Source organism: Actinia tenebrosa, unplaced genomic scaffold (genome assembly GCF_029948245.1).
Source record: "Actinia tenebrosa isolate PJP-AT-01 unplaced genomic scaffold, QUT_ActTen_1.0 PGA_scaffold2__45_contigs__length_23673736, whole genome shotgun sequence".
In the NCBI taxonomy this organism is placed as follows: Eukaryota; Metazoa; Cnidaria; class Anthozoa; order Actiniaria; family Actiniidae; genus Actinia; species Actinia tenebrosa.
The window spans coordinates 18,424,692-18,437,632 of record NW_028292579.1 but is presented as its reverse complement, the minus strand read 5'-3'; the positions used below and the strand labels follow the sequence as shown (position 1 = coordinate 18,437,632).

Here is a 12,941-nt window from a genome sequence, read left to right as displayed (position 1 = left end):
TTAACGACATCCTGTGTTAAGATATCGATAACTTATATTTTTTGATGAAAAAAAACACACATTCCCTCTTGGCATTGCAAACTCAATGATCTGCTCTTCGAGGTTTTTTTAAAAAAAATTAGAGCTCAAGATTTCAAGTTTAGTTTCAGTTCCATAGTAGAATGGCTCGACAGGGTCAGATATTTCTGTTCAGTATTGTGCTGTACTTCTTTATCCGTTCTTCTCTTATTGGCAGCGAAGAACTCGATGGAGCATATTTCACCCAGGTTGCCTTTCATAAGCTGGAAGGTAACTCACTTCAAACTATCTCTGTCAGAAGTGTTCTTCAGTGTTGTATGCGATGTGAGCGAGTCCCAGAATGCCTGTCGTTCAACATCGCTGTCTTGCTCATGAAAAATGGCTTGTATGAATGCGTGCTGCTAAAAAATGGTACTAGGGAATCAACGGAGTATCTTGTTCCTACACAAGAGTACCATCACTATACTCGTTTTGTTGTAAGTACTGTTGCCTTGCTTCAACTATTTTCTTTTTCACGTTTTCTTTCTTTTCTTTTCTTTTCTTTTGTCGTTGGTCATTTTGATTTTTACACTTCTTAATCTTTAATTTTGGAAGGATAAATGTGCCATCCCGAGATGCAAAAATAATGGTGCGTGCGAGACGGTGAGCAACGACTTCCTGTGCCACTGCCCTCAAGGATTCACTGGTAAACTATGCGAAAAACGTGAGTAAAAGAAAGGAATTGAAAAACACAGGAGTTCTAGAATACTTGAAAGATGAATTTAGAGAACTATCTACTAACTAAAACTGGAAAACCACCTGCAATGGTTTTGAGGCAATTAATCAGGTCAGATATCAAATAATTGTTTATTTTATTCAAACCTCCATTCTTCACTTGACTCTGAAGATGACTTCCGCTCAGGTTGTCGAAACGTCCGCAGTCATATCTAACAGTCCTTCTCAGGACTACATCCACCCGGATTATCATAATACTTCGATTAACATTCATTCACCTGGGCTCAGACCGTTCTATACAATATTAAACCTATTAGTACGAGTTGGGAATAATGAGAAATTATCATTAGATCGAATCTCTGGCTTACTTTTAAAGGTAAAAGATTATTAAGATAAGGAGGGGTTATATTATTGACCATTTTGTAGAATAAAGTTAATTTATGCATACGCCTTGTAGTTTTTTAGATCTTCTCAACAAAGATCGTCCAAAAGTTTGGTTTTTCTGGTTTCTTTAATAGCACCAGTTAACTCCTCACTAAATCCAACCCATATTACATCAGCATATTTATGTGTATGAGAATCGACTTTTCGAGGAGTACCATTTAAGTAAAGAGTAGGATGCTATTCTTCAGATAGACAACAACGTGTTGTTATTGAGGGACAATATTCCAGTTAATTGGTTAAGGATTGAGCGAGAATGGGGTGCCACAAGGGTCTGTACTCGGGCCTCTGTTATTCCTTATCTTTATTAATGATATTTCTGAAAATGTTCAGTCTAATTGTTTCCTTTATGCTAAGCGATACATCGTTGTTCGATATAGTCGAGGCACCTTTAAAATCCTAATATAAACTAAACAATGATTTAAATACTGTAAGTCAGTGTTGTGATAATTGGTTGATGAATATGAATGTTACTAAATGTGAATCTATTACTTTTTCTGTTAAACGTAACAAAATAGTGCTGCGAGACCAACTTCGTAAGGAGTCCTTAACACCTATATATTTTAGTTTAGCAGGCCGCGATCCTTTATGCCAGACTCTGTCAAACGCTTTACTGATATCTAGAAAATAACGTACGGGACTTCTTTGCCTTTTTCTAACGCTTGATAAATGAGATTAACCCTGACTGTTAATTGATACACAGTACCATCACCAAGTCTAATATGTGCCACGTGCCATCAGACTTGCCACCAGACATACCAACAGACCGGCGCACCATCAGACGTACCTTCAGACCTTCCATTAGACTTACCATCAGACTTGCCATCAGACATAGCAACAGACGTACCAACAGAAGTACTATCACACTTGCCATCAACTTGCCATCAGACTTGCCATCCACATAGCAACAGACGTACCAACAGAAGTACTATCAGACTTGCCATCAGACTTGCCATCAGACTTGCCATCAGACTTGCCATCAGACTTGCCATCACATTGCAACAGACGTACCAAAAGAAGTACTATCACACTTGCCATCAGACTTGCCATCCGACTTGCCATCCACATAGCAACAGACGTACCAACGGACATACCATTATGTAGACCTTGCATTGGACTTGTCCTTTTGAAGTGAGCATTACTTCGTGCAACGTGACCTTCATATCTGGGACCTAAAAGCGTGTTAAACTTTTTCCAGAAACATGCAACGACGGTAATGCCCTTGGAATGGAAAGTGGTGTCATTCCTGATTCAAACATCAATGCTTCTAGCCACTTGAGTTTGGATGACCTACCACATCATGCAAGACTTCATGGAAATAAACAATGGAGTCCCAAAGTTCATGATAGCAACCCGTGGCTTCAAGTGGATTTGGGCAAGGTTACCATGGTTTCATGTATTGCAACTCAAGGAACCCGATTTGGTGACTGGACGAAGACCTACAGCCTACAATATGGCTTGAACAGTTCCTCCTTTGAAGATTATCAGGCAAGATCTTGATGGGAAACAATGACGCTAACACTGTAGTCAAGAATGCTCTGCAACCTGCCATCAATGCAAGGTACATCAGGATTCTACCTAAAACTTTTAGCAGTGGTATAGCCTTACGGATTGAGTTATTTATCTAACTTTGCCTCCAGTTCAAAATAAGAAGGGGGAAAAATGATACAAATATAGATACATGAGGTTCTGAGGCAGGGAATTATCAACGAGTATGTTAAGAGCTTTTAGACCATTCTAAGAAGCTCGTGACTTTCTACTATTAATGAATTGCTCAAAATAAAGTTTTCCTGTCATTTGCTTGGGCGCTGTATTTGACGAAACCAATAACCATGTGAATTTGAGCAAGATTATTAAAATATAAAAAATAAAATGAAATAAAATAAATTTATTGGATTTGATAGTTGCATTTTTTACAGAGTGACTTCTAAATGAGGGAGGGACCACGGCCGAGTGTATATATTAATCTAATTAAGAAATGATGCCCATCACAAAAAAAACAAAAAACAAACAACAACAACAACAACAACAACAACAAAAAAAACAACAACGAAAAAAAAAAAAACAACCCAGAAAACACCAGAAACACACATGCGGCCGCAGTGTCCTACTGACGACTTACTAGTGTATCAATCTATCAACACTCTTCAATGAAACCCTACTAACAACTTGCTGACACTATACCAGCAACCTACTGATCCGCTTCTACGTATATATACACAGTCCTTTGACTAAACATTGTCGTTTGATCGGCTTCATCCCTACGCGCCTAGACCGAAAAGGATTATGGGGATAATTAATTCACAGTTACTAGCTGCCGCGTATGTTATCCGTGAACACGTCTTGAGCAAGTTGTACTGGACTGGAAATACTAAATTTTTGGCTCTTATCCCCAAAGTAACCTATTTCGAAGCTACTATCTGTAGCCGGCGATAACTCATCTGAACAGCGCTCAAGCAGATAATCTTTTAGCGCCGGCACGTTGTCGATATTTGGGACATCCTTGATGGAATATGATGTGAAACGGCTCTTGTTTTCCTTGCGTTAAACGCGAAGACAAATGTGCAATTTGCTCTCCATTGTGCGATTGTCACCGACTGATAGAGAACACCGCGTAGGGATGATCCGATCAGACGACAACGTTTAGTCAAAGGACTGTATGTACCCACTCTGATTCTGCATGTGGCTGTGCTCATATTATATGTATATAATTGAGTTTTACTTTATGGGATGAGTGGCGTTCGCGGCTAACGCGTCGTATTTCACCGCTGTGAGTCCAACGGGCGGGGTCGCTGGTTCTTCGAGCCAAGCGATCACCACATGTGAATTGAGTTCTGTCCTATGCTACGAGGGTCCTCCCTCGACCGTAAAAATTAACATGGGAATGGATCGCCTTCCCCACTCCCCCCTCCCTCAAACCCAAACCAAACCGAGCATATATGATTCCAAGGGGGAAGGCCTCCTCCACCCCTCCCCCTCTAGCCCCCAATTTGGGCCGCTCGGCAGGCTATGACTCACCAACATCAAAACGAAAAGACCATTTCAATATGACAACATTACCTCTTTCTAAAAACTAGCTGAAATGCAATCAATCTGTTTTGAACTAGAGCCTCTGTACTGTATAAAGAGATGTATTTCTATTGTTAATTTCGATTACCGCAGCTTTAAGGTTCGATTTGAGATATACACGTTTTGAGCTTCAACAGGGCAAAACCCTCAAATTTTGCACGGGACTCTATTTTTTTAATAGTTCATTCGAAAAAACTCCTAAAAATCTAGGTTATATCAACATTTTAGAAAAAGTTTATATTTCTAACACATGAAAAATAGATTTTTGTAGGGATTTTATGAGATTTTTTAGGAGCACCGAAACTGCAAAATATGACAAATCAATGCATCTCTTTGCCTCTGTCGAAAATATCTATGTATTATTGTAGAATGATTGACTAGCCGTCATTCGTGCAATCATATAATCACTTCCGGTGGAGCAAGTTTTGCTCCAAAAGCTCGTGCGTAGGCTTCCATTAAATGCTGGTTATCTCGAAAATAAGCTCGGGACACCAAATTTTTCTTTCCAGATTTGGAATCAGCATTAAATTTCAATTCGGAAAATCGAAGTTTTAAAAAAAGTTTAAATCGTTTTCCAAAAGTAGACAGTCATCTCAACAAAACATTCCGTTCTAGAAGAAATCAGCCAATCAGAGATTCGCTTCCATTCTAATAACTTCATAAGAGCGTAGCAAGGGGCTTCCTTTGTTGGAGTGTCATGTGATGATCAGTACCTTTCTTTCTTGTATTGATGCTCCTCTTGAAGAACTCAAAAAATATGTTTTCCAAACAGATTTCTCTCCTTCTAACGCTATACTATTGCTGTAGTTTTGTATATCCAAGGGCAATTGAAGATCGATTGAACGATTATGCTCATATTAAGAGTCACGCGAGCACAAGCGTACAAGAACAAGCCGTCAGAGATCTGATCTCAAGACTCCTTCCAGAATACACTTCTTTTTTCCATATTACAGTTGATCCAAAACTCAGTGGAAATCCCAACATGGACATGTTTGAATATCAGACTAATGGCTCGAAGCTGTTCATCACAGGTACCACTGGAGTGACGTGTTCTCTCGCTGTCAACCACTTCTTGAAATATTATTGTAAAGCACACGTTTCGTGGAGTGGCGACCAGTTGAACATTCCCAAACCATTCCCAACGGTGTCATCATTGGTCACCGTACGTGTTCCATACAGGTTTGTAAACCTCGGGAATTGTTTTTAGTTCTACCCCTCTTTCAATAAGAATTTTGTCATGACTCTTGGTTCTCACAACCGTTGGATGAATTTAACAAAACATTCGTCATTAGTCTCTTTTGTTATATCATCCAACATGGCCACCATGTCTTTTGTTATTGTATTCTCTTAGGAATAATTTCAAACCAGCAATAATATATATGCACCTTAGCATATACCAACTTGTGTACTTCCTAAGAACGCGCACGGTCATTGGTTAATTGGAGGTGAATATTGTACGATATTCACCTCTGAATCTTGGAATATTGAGTTGGCAACAAAATGGCATCTGCCGGCAATCATTTTGCTACAATTTCCGATGAGGAAATTGAAAAAATGAAAGTAAATGCCATTCCTATCAATACTAAAAAGGCAACGAAGTATGGCCTAAAAGTTTTGCTAAAAGTTTTGCTAAAAGTTTTGTTATATGCTAAAACAATTATTCGCCTTGAATTCCCAACGAATTCCCATCCAATTCCCAGAGAGAAAGAAATTGGGAATGTGGCACTGGTTCCCAATGTTAGTTTGTTGGGAATTTTGTTTTTTTGATGTTGAGTTTGAAAAAATGAAAGTGAGAGATTAGTCAAAACAAGTGAGTAAAGCCATGCTTGCTTTTTTAATCTTTATGCTGAGATCATTTGAAGAGCATCGATGTATTGATAACAGGCTTGAATATTAACTTAAATAAAAACTTTCTTCTGATTTCTTGCAGATTTCGCTACTATCAGAATGTCTGTACACCCAGTTACTCATTTGTTTGGATGAATTGGACGAGGTGGCAGAGACAGATAGACTGGATGGCTCTAAATGGCATCAATCTACCATTAGCTTTTAATGGACAAGAAACTATCTGGCAAAGAGTATACTTAAAGATGGGGCTGAAGCAAGAAGACCTTGACTCTCACTTTGGGGGACCTGCATTTTTGGCTTGGTAAGGAAATGTAATGCTAATTAACAGGATGCAGTGGTGATTTGAAACTAATCCCTTTGAATTTAATTAACAGTTAGCATTTTCTGTTCATCAGTTTATCTTTTTATTGGGTAGTTCCAGAAATTATTCATAGAGTTGTTCGTTAAGTCTCTCCTATGCTTCAAGGGTTTTCCGGGTTCTCCGGCTTTCCTCCCTCCTCAAAAATCAACTTCTAAATTCCAATTGGAATTACATTGGATGAAGAGCCACTCTGTAGAAATGCCACTGCTAAATCCCATTATTATTATTATCATGATGATGATGATGAGTTTGCAGAATATCGAAAACCACAGTTATTCAGAAATTTGTTTGTATTTGTTCAGGTATCTCTACATACCCCCATTAGCACCGGAGTATGTTCCAGGGTACTGCAGGGTACTGGATATTTACAATGGTTTCCATTTTTTTGCAGGGCTAGAATGGGAAACATGAAGGGATGGGGTGGTCCATTACCGTCAACATGGTACAAAATACAGCTAGAGTTGCAGCACCAGATTCTCACAGCCATGAGAAATCTTGGTATGACTCCAGTTCTCCCAGCATTTGCAGGTCATGTCCCAGATGCTATAACAACACTATATCCAAGGGCAAATGTATCCAAACTTGGACGATGGGCTCATTTCAATAATACTTATTGCTGTACCATGCTGCTAGAACCCACTGATCCTCTGTTCAAGGTAGACTGAAATTTGATCTGTCTGTCTGTTCTTACTTCAACAAACTTATTTCCATTGCTTAGCCCTTTCCACCAACCTCCTACTGATTATCTGCCTGTTTTTCCATCAACCCATCTATCCATATCTCTCTGCCTGTCTGTCTGTCCATCCCTCTATCTATGTATCTATATATCCATGTTCCGTTCTGTCTGTCTGTCCATCCCTCTATCTATGTGTCTATATATCCATGTTCTATTCTGTCTGTCTGTCCATCCCTCTATCCTGTCTGTCCCACCATCACACATTTTACAATAACTTATAAATTTCTCGCGCGCTGATTGGTTATTTTTTATCATCAATAAAAAGACAGACAGATAAAGCTGACGTCAACGAGCGCGCGCTCTTTCCATTAGTTGTTTTGATCAGTAAAAATGAGAAGTTTTTATCGTTTTTGTTATTGTAAAAAGCAAATTGACTTCAGATTTTTATGTGTCTGTCCTCTTATTGACAATAAATTTTGCCATCACATTGTTAAAGCAGTATGCAGATCCACACCACTTTGACAATGTGATGACGCAATTTATCATCAATAAGAGGACAGACGCATAAGAAGTCAATTTGTTAACTCTCCCCCCTAACATGTTTGTTGTGTATATATCTGCCTGCCTCTATCTATTCATCCCTCCATTCCTTCTGTCTGTCTCTCTCTCCATTCATCTGTCCGTGTAATCCCATCTAACCATCTGTCAGCCTGCCCATCAATCACTATTCCCCTAACATGTTTGATATCCATATATCTGCATTCCCCCTGTCTGTCTGTTTATCACTCCATCCAACTTCGACTCAGGCTATTGTTTTTGACTTAAATTGATTAGGAAATTGGAGAAGCATTTATTAAGGAGCAAATCTTAGAATATGGAACCACCCACCACATCTACAACACTGACACCTTCAATGAAATGACACCAAGATCCAGCGACCCCTCGTACTTGAGTGCCACAAGCAAGGCTGTATATGAAGCAATGACTGCAGGAGATCCCCAAGCTATCTGGCTCATGCAAGGATGGTTATTCCAAGATACTGTGTTTTGGAAGGCACCCGAAATTAAGGCATTACTGACTGGTATGTAATCCAGTTACAGGTTTTCTTTCTAGGGTGAACAACAGGTAGCTGTAAAACAAAAATCAGTTCTCCCCTTTCACACCTTCTCCAATCTGCCAACTAATATATTGCTAAATTAAGTGCTTCTTTGTAGGTTGGTATCATTATGTACTGTTTAATAAACTTGCAGGAGTGTTTTATCAGGATTTAAAAACACGAGGCGTAGGCGAGTATTTTTAGACCTGATAAAACACGATCTGCGAGTTTAGAGAAAATTCAAGTTAAAGTTTTTGCAAATGAAGATGAATCTATATCAGATATAAAACCTCCTTCATGGTCATGATTTCTATTGTGTTTCCTTCATGAATTATTAAATGAGTTTTTGAATAATAGAGAAACTGCTTCAACAATCATAAAATCATTATAAATTTAATAACCGAGCTTTTGGGCAGTAAGCGCCCGTCATCAGGGTATGATGTCTGGAGAGACGTTCAGTGGTTATATATGACTGTGTACAAATGATCAAAGAGCGTGCGCAAGACTATAATATATATTAATATGTTGCTGTAAGGAAAAGAGAGGAAATAAAAGAGGAACTGTTATCAAATGCAAGCAGATTAATAGTTTTTAGTTTTATTCTGTGCTGCAAGGGATTTCCTCCAAGTTCCCTTTTTTCCTCTCTCATGACTGAATCAACTTGTAAATTCCAATTCAACCTATGATATTGTGGGGCTTACACATAAAATGATGGCTGGTCATAAGATATTTGCATTGCAGGTCATTTTGACCAGTAACATTAAGCCAGAAACAATAACTTAACTAGCTAAAAGTTATTTGGCTGGTTATCATGACTGTTCCCTGCTAGCAGAGCCTATTTTCCTTTTTTTTTGGTTGAGAGAAAGGAGAGAAAGAGGAGAGACTCTGCTAGCAGGGAATCATGACCGATGACTGACGGACAACGACGACTGACCGGACATTATTTTTATCCCTGTATTTCAGAGTGCTTCATTCAAAACAGGTATTCTCCCCATTTTTCACATGAGGACTGATTGCTATTATATATTTTTCTTTTCACGCAGGTGTCCCCACCGGAAAAATGATTATATTAGATCTGATGGCCGAGGTGAATCCTATTTGGCAGCGATCTTCTGCTTTGTATGGCCAGCCATTCATCTGGTGCATGTTGCATAACTTTGGAGGGAACCATGGTCTGTATGGTGCTATAGAACGTGTTTCAACCAGTGAGTAAAATGCCCCTTGAACATTGAACAAAATATGGATACTGCACAATTCAATCCAATTCAATAGGACGTTTGCACGATGGCGTTATTGACCTCTACTACCAGACTCCCTTGCACACTTTCTTATGTTCAGTTAATTAGCACCCATTGTCTTACTATTCTCCTGAGGGAATACAAATTTAAATAAGAAAGAAAATTTACGAAGCATCTTGGTAGTGGGAGTCAAATGACGCCATCATGCAAACGTCCTATCACTTTATAAGTGCAAACGTGACACTATTCAAGGGTGATGGAAGTTTTAATCAACACCTGTAGGCTTTCTCAAAGGTTCTACCTCGGGAATCGGTTGATGTCGAGATGCGTGTGATTTTTCAAAGTTTTATTCAAACGAAGTTCGAGGGTCAATTACATGTTTCTATCCATTTTGCTAGTTTACACAAATATACGATTTGCTGTGGATGAAAAATTATAGGCATAAAAATGTAAGTCTAACTTCTACCAAACTCAAAACATAACTTACACATTTCCTATAATAACAGTCAACTCCTACTCTCTCTACTCCTCACTTCGACTTCCCCTGGGACCTACCAAACAGCACTTCCACAGGAAGCCCGTGGCAAAATATTATACGTCGCAACAACACTAAATGTTTCAGTTTGGCCCTTTTGGTTGAGTATTTTGATCTCTTGTGTGGAAATTTGCACAGTCGTGCCCCCAGTTCAGGGACATTAAAATAACAGTAATTGGGGCTGGAGGTGCTGCCTTGTAAAAATTGGATTGTTATGTAAAGAAACCTTTATTATAATAATGTTTCCATGTCCCCCAAGAATTCAGGTGTCAAATATTACTTGCAATTAAACACATTCAAACAGAAAGTTTGTTTTTGAAAGAAAATTTTTTTCCCACCAGACCCGGTCAAAGCATTTCACACCTCCCACAACACCATGCTTGGCACAGGCTTAACTCCAGAAGGAATATTCCAGAATGACATGGTGTATGATTTAATGAATGAGATGGGCTGGAGAAGTGTTGGATTTACTCCAACAGAGCTGCAGGACTGGGTGATGTCATATGCTGAAAGAAGATATGGAGGCATCAATGGGCAGATTGCTGAAGCATGGAAACTGTTGGCAAGGAGTGTTTACAACTGTACTGATGGCTTTCATGATCACTCTGGTTCTGTTATTGTAGTCAAGCCATCATTAAGTGTTTCTCCACATGTCTGGTTTAATCCTGAGGATGTTTATGCTGCATGGTACAACCTGTTATCTGTAGCTGATGGGTTCTCGAAGGTGGAAACATTCAGGTGTGATACATGTTAAAATCTACAATCATGACCATTGATATGCCCTATTATGCACAATGATGAACCATTCAAGCAGTCTTTTCCATCATCATCATCATCACCACCATCATTATCATCATCATCATCACAATCATCATCATCATCATCATCATCACCATCATCATCGTCATTACTATCAGAATCATGGGTTCGATTCCTGTCTGGGGTTCATATTGTTCTGAGTCAGACGTTGTTCCAATCTTCTTTCATGTGTTATTTTATTCTATTCTTTTAACTGTCAGAATTATCATATTAAATATACATTATCATCATTTTTACTACCATTATCATCGGGGAGCATCATTGCCATCATCTTTTGCAGCAACGTCATTATCATCTTCACCATCATTATCATCTGCACAACATTGTCGTCATCACTATTACCACCATCATTGCCATTATCTGCAACAGTAGTATTGTCAGCATCATCTGCAACAGATCATCATCTGCAGCAGCAACATTGTTATCATCTGCAGCAACATTGCAATCATCTGCAGCAGCAATATTGTTATCATCATCACCAGAATCTTTGACAGCATCACTATCACAATTACTACCATCATCATTAGATGTTATTTAATGTCCATCATTATGTACACCAGTGATACGTGAAATTAATCAGTGACATTATTTGGTTCAGATATGACTTGGTGGATGTTACGAGAGAAGCTCTTCACCTGATATCAATCCAAATCTACAACAGAATAATCAATGCCTACAAAAACAAGCAAGCATCAGAGCTCATCCATTATGGCTCCATGCTAATTGACCTGTTTGGAGAAATGGACACACTCCTCTTGACCAATGAGCATTTCTTGTTGGGACGCTGGCTGAATGCAGCAAAGGATTTGGCCATTACTCCAGATGAGATTCAACTTCACGAATACAATGCACGTAATCAAGTAACCCTCTGGGGTCCTACTGGGGAGATTGAAGACTATGCTAATAAGATGTGGAATGGTTTGGTAGGTTCATATTATCGGCCTCGATGGATACTTTTCATTGAAGAACTCTATGAAGCTGTCTCCCAAGTCAAGACAATTGATTATGATGCGTTTAGTAAACAGTTACTGGTCCAAGAGACTCTATGGACATATGGAAGTGAAAGTTATCCTGACACACCTGTGGGAGACAGTGTTACTGTAGCCAAGAATATATACCACAAATATGCAGAATTCATAGTTAAAAAATAAGCTTGTTAGTGGTGTATTTCTGCCTCTAGCTATTCGCACAAAACTGAAATACGGTTTAAGAAATGAACTTTAAAAATACCTATAATTAGAATTTAATTCTTTTTTGACAGCTTTTATAACCTTTTTTTAATACTTTTTTTGTAGTCTATTTATGAAAATATATATTTTTAATTTCTTATATTTTTTATTATATAAATAGAAACGTTGCACTATATACTCCAAAGGGTGCACCTTGCATGTAAAATTAAATCAGGGCTGTAGCCACAAATTTCTGATTGGTCTGGTTTGCCACACATTTGATTGGTCCAGTTTTCGAGGGTTTTCGGTCTTTGTTATCAAACTAATGAATAATTCATGAGGAAAACACAACAGAAATCACGACCATGAAGAGTGTTGTAAATCTGATACAGAATCGTGTTCGTTTGCATAAACTTTAAGTTGGATTTTCTTGGGCAGATTCACTTTAATTTTGAAAATTTTAGTGAAACACAAAGGAACTAACCTAGACGTTTGATAAGCAATCTACAGTATTCCTGTCCGTGTTGTATCCGATATAAAAACTCTCGGCTATTCCTTGAGTTTGTATATTGGATACAACACGGCCACTCATACTGTATGTATTACTTACATTTGTTTTTTATTTTTTTCTTCCCAAAAGTTGGTCCGGTTGAAACCGGTGGCTACGGCCCTGTAAGTAGTTTTAGTTATTAACTACTGAAAGATGCCTTTTCCAATGCAATGGTATATTCAAACGTGTAACTCTCGATACAGCGGACACCATTGTGAACATCACTTGGTGTCCATAATAGCAAGCGTCCGCAATATTGAGAATAAATTAAATACGCTGTTCTGGTACAGCACTAGTGGTCGTATCTAATTAGCATATGAATTCAAATTGTCCCAAAGGATTTATGAATTATTAGAGAATTTCACAAGTTGTTTACAACATTCCCGTCCGTGTTGTATCAACCATAC

General features: G+C 38.5%; 2 protein-coding genes across 2 annotated transcripts; both read left to right on the top strand.

Moving 5' to 3' along the window:
* The first annotated feature begins 116 nt into the window (after positions 1-116).
* On the top strand, positions 117-3,012 carry LOC116304742 (lactadherin-like). Its single transcript, XM_031714522.2, has 3 exons — positions 117-494; positions 613-721; positions 2,372-3,012. The coding sequence occupies exons 1-3, from the start codon at positions 162-164 to the stop codon at positions 2,671-2,673; spliced, it is 744 nt and encodes a 247-aa protein (XP_031570382.1). The 5' UTR covers positions 117-161; the 3' UTR covers positions 2,674-3,012.
* A 1,909-nt stretch (positions 3,013-4,921) lies between these two features.
* LOC116304740 (alpha-N-acetylglucosaminidase) lies at positions 4,922-12,821 on the top strand. The gene is made up of 7 exons (XM_031714520.2): positions 4,922-5,421; positions 6,173-6,391; positions 6,843-7,107; positions 7,962-8,208; positions 9,267-9,428; positions 10,338-10,734; positions 11,414-12,821. Exons 1-7 carry the CDS (start codon positions 4,973-4,975, stop codon positions 11,964-11,966), a joined length of 2,292 nt encoding a protein of 763 aa, XP_031570380.1. The 5' UTR covers positions 4,922-4,972; the 3' UTR covers positions 11,967-12,821.
* Positions 12,822-12,941: the final 120 nt, after the last annotated feature.